This window comes from Terrapene carolina, unplaced genomic scaffold (assembly GCF_002925995.2).
Source record: "Terrapene carolina triunguis isolate 2854851 unplaced genomic scaffold, T_m_triunguis-2.0 Scaffold85, whole genome shotgun sequence".
In the NCBI taxonomy this organism is placed as follows: domain Eukaryota; kingdom Metazoa; phylum Chordata; order Testudines; family Emydidae; genus Terrapene; species Terrapene triunguis.
This window is the reverse complement of record NW_020664436.1, coordinates 22,003,264-22,014,859: the sequence shown is the minus strand read 5'-3', so window position 1 is coordinate 22,014,859 and position 11,596 is coordinate 22,003,264. Positions and strand designations below refer to the sequence as shown.

At 40.8% G+C, this 11,596-nt stretch overlaps 1 protein-coding gene across 1 annotated transcript in view; it reads left to right on the top strand.

The window, feature by feature from the left end:
• Window positions 1-11,596, top strand: part of MAP3K21 (mitogen-activated protein kinase kinase kinase 21) — a 51,289-nt gene that overhangs the window by 36,254 nt on the left and 3,439 nt on the right. Inside the window, 4 exon segments of the mRNA XM_029911074.1 lie at window positions 1,389-1,629; window positions 3,765-3,887; window positions 8,000-8,150; window positions 9,520-9,614. Of these exon segments, the coding sequence (XP_029766934.1) occupies window positions 1,389-1,629; window positions 3,765-3,887; window positions 8,000-8,150; window positions 9,520-9,614 (610 nt within the window).

Sequence of the window (11,596 nt, the reverse complement as noted above, 5' to 3'; positions counted from 1 at the left end):
CAGGGGTGTGGATAGAGGGCAGGGGAGTTCGGGGTGGTGGTCAGGGCTGGGGGTATGGATAGGGGTTGGGGCAGTCAGAGGGCAGGGAACAGGGGGGTTGAATGGGGTTAGGGGTCCCCAGGGAGCAGTCAGGAAGGAGAGGAGGAGTTGGATGGGGCGGCAGGGGGCAATCAGGGATAAGGGGGGGTTGAATGGGGGACAGGGGTCCCGGGAGGCAGTCAGGAATGAGAGGAGGGGTTGGATGGGGCAGTGGGGGACAGTCGGGGCAGGAGGTCCGGGGCAGTCAGGAGACAGGGAGGGGCAGATGGGGCAGGGGTCCCGGGGGGGCATCAGGGAACAGGGGGCGGTGGATGGGGCAGGAGTCCCGGGGGGGCCGTCAGGGGGGGAGAAGCAGGGGGGGTCGGATAGTGGGTGGGGACCAGGCCATACCTGGCTGTTTGGGGAGGCACAGCCTCCCATAACCGGCTCTCCATACAATTTCAGAAACCCGATGTAGCCCTCAGTCCAAAAACTTTGCCCGCCCCTGCACCATACAATCACAGAATAAGAGACACTCGCTTCCCCAAAGAGCTTACAATCTAGGGCACGTCTTCGCTGGCAACGTTAAAGCACTGCAGCGGCAGCGCTTTAACGTGGCTTGTGTAGTCGCGACATAGCGCTGGGAGAGAGCTCTCCCAGTGCTCTAAAAAAACACCTCCACAAGGGGAATAGCTACCAGCGCTGGTGCACTGTCTACACTGGCATTTTACAGCGCTGAAACTTGCATCGCTCAGGGGGGTGTTTTTTCACACCCCCGAGCGAGAAAGTTGCAGCACTCTGAAGTGCCAGTGTAGACAAGCCCTAAATGGAAGATATATTCTGGTCCAAGCATTTTTTCATGATCACCAACAGCATGATTGTAAATGCTGGGGTCCCAGTGTATGGTGGTATTGATGATAGTGCTAATGCTACCCCAGCTTAAATAAACTGTGATTGCAAATAGATGCTTGAAATAAATTTCTGTATACACTGCTACCTCGATATAATGCGACCCGATATAACACGAATTCGGATATAACGCGGTAAAGCAGTGCTCGGGGGGGGGCTGCGCTCTCCGGCGGATCAAAGCAAGTTCGATATAAAGCGGTTTCACCTATAACGCGGTAAGATTTTTTTGGCTCCCGAGGACAGCGTTGTATCGAGATAGAGGTGTACTTGCTTGTCTACAGAAAGAGCTGTCTTCTGAAGACCTGAATAGCTGTGAATATAATGCATATTTATATTATGTGTACACAGTATATCAAGAAAATTCATTACGGATATATAATTTAGTGCTATGTTTTAAATAGACTAATAGCAGAAAGAATTGTATTGTGATTTACCTATATCTATGTAAATCTCATTCTCAGGAGCTGCGATCACGGGAAGAAGAGCTGACAAGGGCTGCTCTTCAGCAGAAATCTCAGGAAGAATTACTAAAGCGACGTGAGCAGCAGTTAGCGGAACGCGAGATTGATGTACTGGAGCGTGAGCTGAATATTTTGATATTCCAGTTAAATCAAGAGAAGCCCAATGTGAAGAAGAGGAAGGGAAAGTTTAAAAGGAGCCGGTTAAAACTTAAAGATGGACATAGAATTAGTTTGCCTTCAGGTTTGAAATTTTTCTCCTCCTGTACAAAATCTTCCTTTCACAATTAAATATTCAGGTTAAAGTTTCCTGTCTGAAACATTTAGATATTGTATGTTACCCTGAAGATGCCTAATTCCAACAGCATGGTCTCTGATCTTTTAGGCAAAAAGTGTATGCAATGGCTATTGATAGATTTTTTTTTTTCTTTTAAACGGCCTTTAAGGGATAAAATCGGAACTCTCAAGTGTACTAGAGTTTGCAAAATGTTTCTCATTTCAGTTGAATAAAGTTTAGGGAGAGACTCTTCCCCTCCAAAAACATCTTGTATCCTAGAGGAAGCTGCACTGAATTGGAGCCAGCGGATCATGAGATCTGGCCTAACCTCCAGTAACTAGTGTTTATATTTCTGTGCACTTCTGTCCCTTTGCTGCCGCCAATGCCTACCCCCATCCTACGTAGCAGTCAAGTTTTAGGACCACACACCCTGGATTTTACAGATGAGTTAAAAGAAGGTCCCCCATACCAGGCTGGGAGTAGAGCCCATGTCTCATTTACTCTGCCAAATTGTGTCTCCGAATGAATGGGTCAGTTGTACGTGCTTTAGCTATCCAGTTTCTAACAGTTAGACAACACTCTCCTCCCAGAGCCAGGAATAGAACCCAGGAGTTGTGATCTTCAGTATTCTGCTTTGTCTAGCATACAGCTGTTGTGTAACCTATTAACAAATCGTCATGTCCCCCTCATGGCTGGTCCATGTAAATAACAGAGGTCTGTGGTGGGGATGAGAAGGGCCACAATTCAAACCCCACAAATGACCCATGTAGGAGGGCTTCATGTTTTCCACTGGATAGATTCTCCCCCACCAATTAAAAAAAAAAAAAACACGTTATTTAATTCAGTGAGGAAACATCCTTTAAAGCAAGTTTCGTAGTTAAAAGATATGGTGCACACATAGGCCAAGCTTGTAGTTGAGAGGTGTGGATAAAACTTATTTTTTTACCCTATTCAATTAATTACTTGAATGTTGCCAAAACTTGTGAACATAGCAATGGTCATCTTTCCCAAATTGTGAGAAACAAATTTGAATCAGTCCCCCTTCCAGAAAGGTCAGTTGGCATAAACTTATTTCAGTATTTAAAAGTATTGGAACTATGCAGTTGATGTAAGGTTTTGTAGAAGGCAAAAGAAAAAACGACAACTAGGTTGAATGCAGTATTGTAGATAACTAATTTTCTTAACCTGCTGCCTTGTTGACCACACTTATCTTAGAGTGTTTGGCTTGTAAGCACAGTGAGCAGAAAAAACAGAGCAGAGTTGGTGTGGGGTGTGTGTGCACGTGCTGTGTGTAAAAATGTGGTAATAGCTAAAGAAGATGTCACTTCAGGGTCTGTTTTCAGGCTTCATGGGCATGTAGCAAAAGGTGACGATCATGGCATCTAAACCCCCAATGGATATATCATCTTGCTGGTTTATCAAGTTATTGTTTCTACAGGAGTCAATGGCAAAATATCTATTCACTAATGGCATTGTACTAATGGTGTCACTAGATGGCAATGTAGACTTCACAGGACTGTGGAAAGACATTGTTCGTGATAGTAGAATCCTGCCATTGCTGCATTTTTTCATGTGTGTGAATTAAGTATTTGTAAGGGTGCCAGATGGACAGTCCCAGAGACTGGAGTCCTAAGACTATTCCCGTAATAGATGCAGCACATCCAGCACCAATACAGCCTTCACCACAATGCCCTGCCAATATGTCTCAACTGTGACCTATAAAGAGCATTCTGAAACCAAACAAAATAGCTGTTTAGCTTTTTGAATCTACTAAGCACCAGCAAGGCTGCAGGTTGGCTTGTAATGTTGACATTTCTTAGTTCAGCGCCCATTGAACCACCAAACTAATTTCACATGACTGCCAAAAGCCCATTAAATGGTTAGAGTGAAGCTGTAAAATTCTACTGACATGACTCAAAGTTCAAACCAATAATTGTACCAGTAGGCTTAGAATTTTTCTCTGTTACAATAGAAATCTTATCTAATGAAATTCACTTACATAAATATAAATTTCATTATGGTTAATGCTGAAAAAATACAACAGTGTAATCTTTCTTTATTTAGACAGTGAAATTTACCTAGTGTTGCTTTCTTCACAACAGATTTCCAGCACAAAATAACAGTGCAAGCTTCCCCTAATTTGGATAAACGAAGAAGCTTAAACAGTAACAGCTCTAGTCCACCAAATAGCCCTACAATAATTCCTCGTCTTCGAGCTATACAGCGTAAGTTTTCATCACCATTTCAATTTATTCTTTTAACCATTATGAACACACTCATTTTATAGGGTATACTGCAACACAGTGGAAGGAATACGTTACATGTGGATGTAAAGAAAATGAATGTGATTGGGCCCCTAGATGTTCTGTGAACAATAAGCTGCATGAATTGGTAAAGAGAAAATCTTGCTAGAATGACTGTTCTTAGTGAGTATTTCAAAATTAGTAGCTGAAGGGAATTCAGCAAATTGTAACTTATCTGGATTTTAGTAAAATGTTGAATTGTTTCAGGACATTGTACTTGAAAAAATATAATCTGGTTTGGATGAAGTACTGAAGGATCATAAACAAAGGGCTAATGATAAATGGCAAAGTATCATGTGAAAGGGGCCTGCTGCCAAATAGAATGATAGGAAATCAGCTGTCCTTGGACCAGAGCTGCCAACCAAGCACAGGAGCATAATGTCCAAAGACACCGGGAATAATGCAGCCATAATATGTCCAGAAGGACAAAAACACCAATTGGCGGGGAAGAAGGGGAACCAAGCACATGGGAAGCAGGGGAGGGAGGAAGAGAACAGATGGGGGAGGAGATAAGTGCCTTTTTCTTTTTTGAAAATCACACACTTATTAAATACCTAAATGCTGTTTTTTGTAAGCAACTCCTGGGGTTCCTGTAGGGAAGTTGTCTGTATAAATGGCAGTATCAGGTAGCAATTATGAATGGGAGGGGAACTGGTCCACGAGACGCTCAAGATGTTATGCTCACTATCGATTTTTGAGAACACAATATCTAGAGATAGAAAAGATCTTTTAATATCTATAAGTCATGGCTTGATTTTAATATTGTCTGGCCTTGCGTACAAAGCAGGCTGACCAACTGCCCGTGGCCATAATGGAACACCACATGGGATGAACAGTAAAGCAAAATCTGTTTGTTTAATCAGGGTCATTTCCCAAGAGATAAACGTGTCATGTAGCGTCCATCCCAACAAATCAGCAATGAACCCAGGGCCAATTTTTAGTGCCGAAGTAATCTAGAATCTAGGTCATCTTTTGCTTCTGAATGGTAGTCTTCTCTCTTACCCACACCAGATCCTCTGAGGAGAAAGATCCCAGTCTTTTCTCTGGTGCTTAATCAGAAGTATATGGCTCGCTTTCCTGGCTGTTCCCTTCGGGGGATCAGGTCTTCTCTGGTTGCCTTTGGATCTTGGGACCTAGCTGCCTGGGCTCCCTCTAATCTTGGGTAGAAATAGGCTCTTTCCCTCTGGGTGAGCATCACCGTCTTAAGCCTGCCCTCATCATTATCTCTTCTTCACAGGGGCGGCTCCAGGCACCAGCGCTCCAAGCATGTTCCTGGGGCGGGAAGCCGCGGGGGGCGCCCTGCTGGTCCCTGCGAGGGTGGCAGTCAGGCAGCCTTCGGCGGCTTGCCTGCGGGAGGTCCGCCGGTCCTACGGATTTGGCGGCAATTCGGCGGCGGGTACGCCGAATCTGCGGGACCGGCAGACCTCCCGCAGGCGTGCCGCCGAATCCGCGGGACCGGGGACCTCCCGCAGGCATGCCACCGAAGGCAGCCTGACTGCCGTGCTTGGGGCGACAAAAAAGCTAGAGCCGCCCCTGCTTCTTCATAGTCACTAGTTATAGCTGGAGGGCCGTCTTTATTAGAATGACCAGCTAAGCATTTGTTGGGTGTAGCTGATCTACTTCCATAGACTCGGAGCACTCTGTTACCTCATACCTGGTTGGGACAGGAAGGGGTTAGGTATAACCTGTCTCTTTATCTTAGTCTCAAGATTGCTTGAAAAAAGCAGCAAGAGAAAATTGTGGGGTTTGTCTTCTCAAAATTGGTATAAGAAGTGTGGTTGATGTTCCCTTTTTTACTTCAGCCTGAAGAGAAATTAGTTTTTATTAAATCTACCTTGTTTGCATGTGAAATTTGAAGTGCTGCCATGTCTGTTTAGGTTTAATCTATTCTCAACTTCACAACAACACTTTCAGCTTAATACCCACTCTGGCAAACTGTATCATGAATTTAAGTTGACCTTCCCAAGTTATAAAGGACTTCTATCACTTGACAGCTAAAATGAAACAAAACAGATTCCATAAGATGTTTTTGGAATTCATACTCCCTGTAATTGTGGGTGAAATCACAATTACCTGTCCCAATCACACTTATTGCATACCATCTTTTATATATTTTGCTAATCTTTTTAATATTTTTGGTAGGGCAAAACATTTTTTTTCTAATGGTATGTCTCATAAAACCAAAATCTTGAAATAAGATTGCTGTTTAATTTTTGATGTCTATGGCACTCAACATAGAAATGAAATAAAAATTTCAGGTATTAGCCGAGCTCTAGAATCTTGAGGATTTTTTTAAAAGGCAGAAAATAATTTGCATTTGTACCCATTCTAACTCCCACAGTCATAGGCCCCTGTCCTTCAAGGAGATCCACCAGTGCAGACCCATATGCCTGTGTGAGGTTCAATTGGTGGGTCTAACTGAGCAAATGTTTCCCGTTGTAGGACCATAAAAATTACTGTATTAAACAGAGTCTCCCTCAAATGGAATACTTTCTAATTTTGAGTTTGGATTCCCAAGCTTCTAGCCAAAGCTCTCTGATCTTTTGAATATATCTGGCTGAAGCAACTTAATTTCCGCATTCCTGTGTAATTCCCTTTCTACCTATGTAAAATACCTTCCTCCAGTGCTATTTAATCTTGATTAAACTTCAGAGCTCCCTTGTTTAGAGAAGATTTATTCAAATGTGTGTGCTTTGAGCAAGAGTATCTAACAATTGCTTATTTGATCACACCTCTTTTGTTCATAAATATTTCAAGCTTCCAAATCTAAATTTCTTAAAAATGAAAAAGAAATCCTAGCTAATTGTAAAGAAAATTTAGTCATACGTTTGAATTCAGCTATTTCTGAACACTAATTTAAAAAAAAACCAGTAGGTTGTAAGTAGTCTCCAGAGAACCCTGAAAACTCCAGTTGTAATCTCTTAGCAAAGACAAGCATCTGTGCTGCAGAGCAAGTTAAATTGGTGTAAGAGATGGGGGAGGAGTGAGAAATAGGTGAATTATAAACCTTCTAAACTTTTACCTTGTTAAAGACAGTCTGTCATGGCAAAAGTTGTTGTGCTATGTCAATACTATCATCTTGGTTGTGAGCATGTTGACAATTTACTTTTCTAGTTATCAACCTGAGGCTGATCTGACACAAGAATTTATTTAACTGATTCATATTCACAGACTTTGGGGCCAATTACTGTCTACTCCTCCTGTGACTGCTTAGTGCTTCCCAGGAGGCATTTTACACCTTTTGGATCTGGGTTTCTGGTTCTAGAGCTAAAAGTATAAGGACAAATCGGTCCCTCTTTTGCAAATAAAGTAAAATTACTAAGATCTCTACTGCATTCTCTTAATTTTTCCTCAGTGATTTCCAAAGCAGACACAAATACAGCCAATGGCCGAAGAAACAGTGTATATGTGTACCAGCAAGATGTAGATATCACAAGTGAATATGAACTTTCCGGTGGGGTTATGAAAAAAGGCAAGATCAAAATAAATTGTAAAGGGTGTTGGTTGTATTAACTCTGTAGCTGAACTTGTATTAAGTGACAGACCGAGCACTTAAACAGAAAATATCTATTATAAAATATTTGTTTTGGGTTAATGAAAAACAAAATCACAGTAATTGGTCATAACTGAGATATTCTAATTAATTTGATATCATTGCATCAAAAAAAGTTCTACTGAACAAAATATTAACTGGTAAATGCTCAGTTTGCCTCACGTACATGAATTACCTAAATGTAAGGTATTGAGTTTTAAGAAGCATGAAAAATAAGATCTTTCTTGCTGCTTTATCTTTAATTTTCACCTTTCTTGTCAGTTTGCAAATTGTTCCTTGCTTGCTTATCGTTTTGATCAATGCAGTTTGTATTTTGCCATCAGTGGGGGGAAAAAATCTTCTCAATTTTTAAGTTGCACCTTTTTGATTTCGCTATTGTGATGCAGTTTTAGTGGAGAAGGCTGCTTTGCTAAAATCCAAATTCTTTCAGTGGCTGTAATAGTCCTTCTAATGAACACTAAACTACTGTACCTGTCTCTAGTAACCTCAGATGAAAGCAACAGAACCTGGGGAAGAAGCACAGCTTGTCACCAAGAAGAATTTGAAGACGTGAAGAAAAGCTTTAAAAAGAAAGGTTGCACATGGGGACCAAGCTCAGTTCAAACAAAGGAACGTGCAGATTGTAAGGAGAGGTATGACAGCTGTATTTTATATTCACTTAACATGAGGACAGATATTTTGATGACTAGATTGGAAGCCAAATTTGGGAGCACAGTTCTGCAACCTTTATTTAGCTAGGTAGTTTTTAGCTAGAATTCCTCAGACCCTCATTTTATTAATCTGGGAATTTTCTGGTGGTCCTAAATGGGATTCATGCAGACAAAGACTCAAAGATGCTAGAACAGTTACTTACCTTACAGTCCATGATTCTTTGAGATGTTTTGTTGATTCTTTGATCTGGCTTCAATGACCCACCCTCCCACCCAACACCTTCAGAGTCAGGCTCTACTGGGATTCTGAAATAGTGAGGAAATGGAGAGGCAGTCGAGGGCACTATGCCTGTACCTGTTGCAGCAGTGAATTCCAGGCTGTCTAGATGCTGGGTAAAGGAAGTATTTCCTTTTTACTACTTTGAAAGGCAATACATTTTTAGAATTTTGTGTCCTTTTGTTGTAAAGTGTTGAAATCAGCTGTCTGACTTTTCACTAGTACTATTCATTATTTTTTTTATAAATCACTCAAGATCCTTCTTCTTATCTCCTTTCCAGGGTATATTTCTTTGTCTATTAAGTGTCCATCAACTGGAATGGGCACTTCCATGATTGTTAAACATACAATATCAATATAAAATAATATGTCTATGTTAAATGCAGCCAGGGGTGAAAGTAACTTAAAGGGCTTACCAGTACGCAGGGCTGGGGTCCTGCGCAGGGGGGGCGGGGCCATTAAATCCCCCGGGCCCTTTAAATCTCGATTTAAAGGGCGCAGGGCTCTAGCTGCGGTAGCGGTAGCTGGGAGCCACAGGCCCTTTAAATCACCCCATGGTAGCGGTAGCTGAAGCTGGGACTCCGGGGCTCTGGCGGCAATTTAAGGGGCCCGGGGCTCCGGCTGCTGCCTGGAGCCCAGGGCCCTTTTAAATTGTCGGCCTGGAGAACCTGCCCCCTGCCAGTACGGTCGGCTGTGTACCAGTTCTTGCCGGTACGCCATACCGTACCGGCTTACTTTCAGCTCTGAATGCAGCTTACTCTTTTGTGCTTGCTCTTTGATCTTGCCCAGTTCTCTTTTACAAAAGTTTGTGTTTTAAAGAATTTTATAAACTCCCATCAAACAAGTTTTAGACCTTGTACTATACGCAAACTTGTACTATACGCCACTGTCGCTTTTACTGTTGTAGCAATTTGTATGTTACATGTTTAAACATGCACAAGAAAAGAAATTCTATAGAATAGATAGCTTCTAGTTATTCATTCTTTTTCTTTTTAAACCTATATTAGTTCTCATTAAAAAAGTTATAGAAACATGCTGTTCTGTACAGTGTCTGAAGAATCATTCTGATTTCAGAATAAGACCTCTCTCCGATGGCAACAATCCTTGGTCAACTATTTTAATGAAAAGTCAGAAAGGTGTTCCATTAGCCTCCCTGTTTGTGGACCAAGGTAAGAGTTGTTTATCAATTTATGGAAATTGCCATAAAATTATATGAATTAAGGCACCTCTTCCTATGCACATGCTATACTTTAAGCACATAAATAGTCCATTGAACTATTCCTGTATATAAATGTAAGGCACATATTTAGATGCCAATTCTGCAAAGTCTTAATTTTTTTTATCAGTAATCATTGTCTGTCTTGACCACTTGCCCTGGAAGTGTAGTTCTTGGTTTGTGTTGAGAAATCCATAAAGTTCCATAGTATCACCATTTCTAGAACCACCAGTTGTTTTTCATTTACCAGTCCTGATGTTTTAGTTGCACAGAACTATAGAATTGAGTTTTAGTAAAAGCTCCTTAGTTAGGGTTGTAACACCGATTCCATCCTTGGACCAGTTTTGAAAATCTTCCATCCAATATCAGCAATAAATCTCCCTTTCATTTTGAAATTTGTATGCCTAGTCTTAGACCAGAAGAAATGTATTTTTAGAAAGCTTGTAATCAGGCCAGGAATCTTAAAATTATGGGACTTACAAATATACAATTTTTTTTCTACTTTTTTGGAGAAATCTCTGGCCATTCTTCACTCACATCTCAAAAAATTTATTGAAAAGATATATTTTACTCATTGATCCTTAATAAAGCTATTGCATAAGCCTAGATTTCTTTCCAGAGTCCTTCTTGCTACTCAGATTTCTCCACAATAATAATATAATCTCTGTTCAATATTTTGCAGAGCTTTGAAGTATGCTTCAGCTACAGATCTCTCAAGTGCATAAAAACACAGAAAACTTTAGGTGCTACAATCCTTATGTTTCCTGATTTATTGATTAGAAGCTTGCATTGTCTACAGGCGTTGCATAGAGAATGCCCAAGTTTTGCCGGCACAGCCTGATCTGTATCTGTTCCACACGCACAGTTCATGATCTATTATGGCCATGAGCATATAGACTTTTTGGCCAACTTCCAGTTTTAATTTGAAGGTTTTTGTTTTTACTAACAGATACCTCAGGTTAAAAATATCAGCAACACAGAAGGAATCTTGAAAATATTTTATGAAATCTAGTAAATTTGATCATTTAATAAAAGGGAAGTTAGATTTATGTGTCTTGTTTCTATTTTTAGAATTTGCACTCCATTTGAACAATGAAAACAGCTTCATTTTCTGTTTCTCATGCACTGGCATAATGTTGGAATGTAGTTAGCTAACTTTGCAAAGAAATATTTATATCAAACAAAACAATTTTCTTGGTATTTTAAAAAGCCCAAGAACCATATTTATCATCATCATCTTTTCAGATTTTTTTAAAATAAGATAAAATTGAGGACTGAGATACTTCCAAGGCTCCCCTTAAAAACAATCAAAAAAAATCCCTTTCTTTTAATTTATTTTGAAATTTTTAGAAAAATGTAGGCCATTCGGGCAAAACATCAAAGTTGTTGGGAGCAGAGTAGAGAAGGGAGGGGATGGAACTCAGCTGCAAAACATTATAATTACGCTTGACTATCTAAGACAGGACATTCAGTAGTTGAGATTGAAATAGTAATTTGAATGGTCAGTGTTTACTGTCGACTGTCTCTCATTCTACGCTACTGTGCAGAATAACAGTTCATGTACTTGAACTGTGACTCCTCCCATACAGTTACCACCAAATAGAGAAAAGACCCAGTCTCTTATTTTATACACTTGCCTTCTAAAGAGTTCAGTACACATTCTGCAGCCATCACTTGCCTTCATTTGTTATTCCACTGTGAGCCAAAGAACTAAAACTTCCATGTTCATTTTCATCATACAGACTGGAAATATCAAACTTATTCATAGTGGACCTAATAGCCCGTTGAACTCAATGGAAATACTCCCATTGACTTCATACAAGTTTTGATTCAGAGCCAACTGAACAGGTCATACACCACAGCCTTCAGACACTGCACACAGATTGTGTGTGTGTGTGTGTGTGTGTGTGTGTGTGTGTGTGTGTGTGTGTGTGT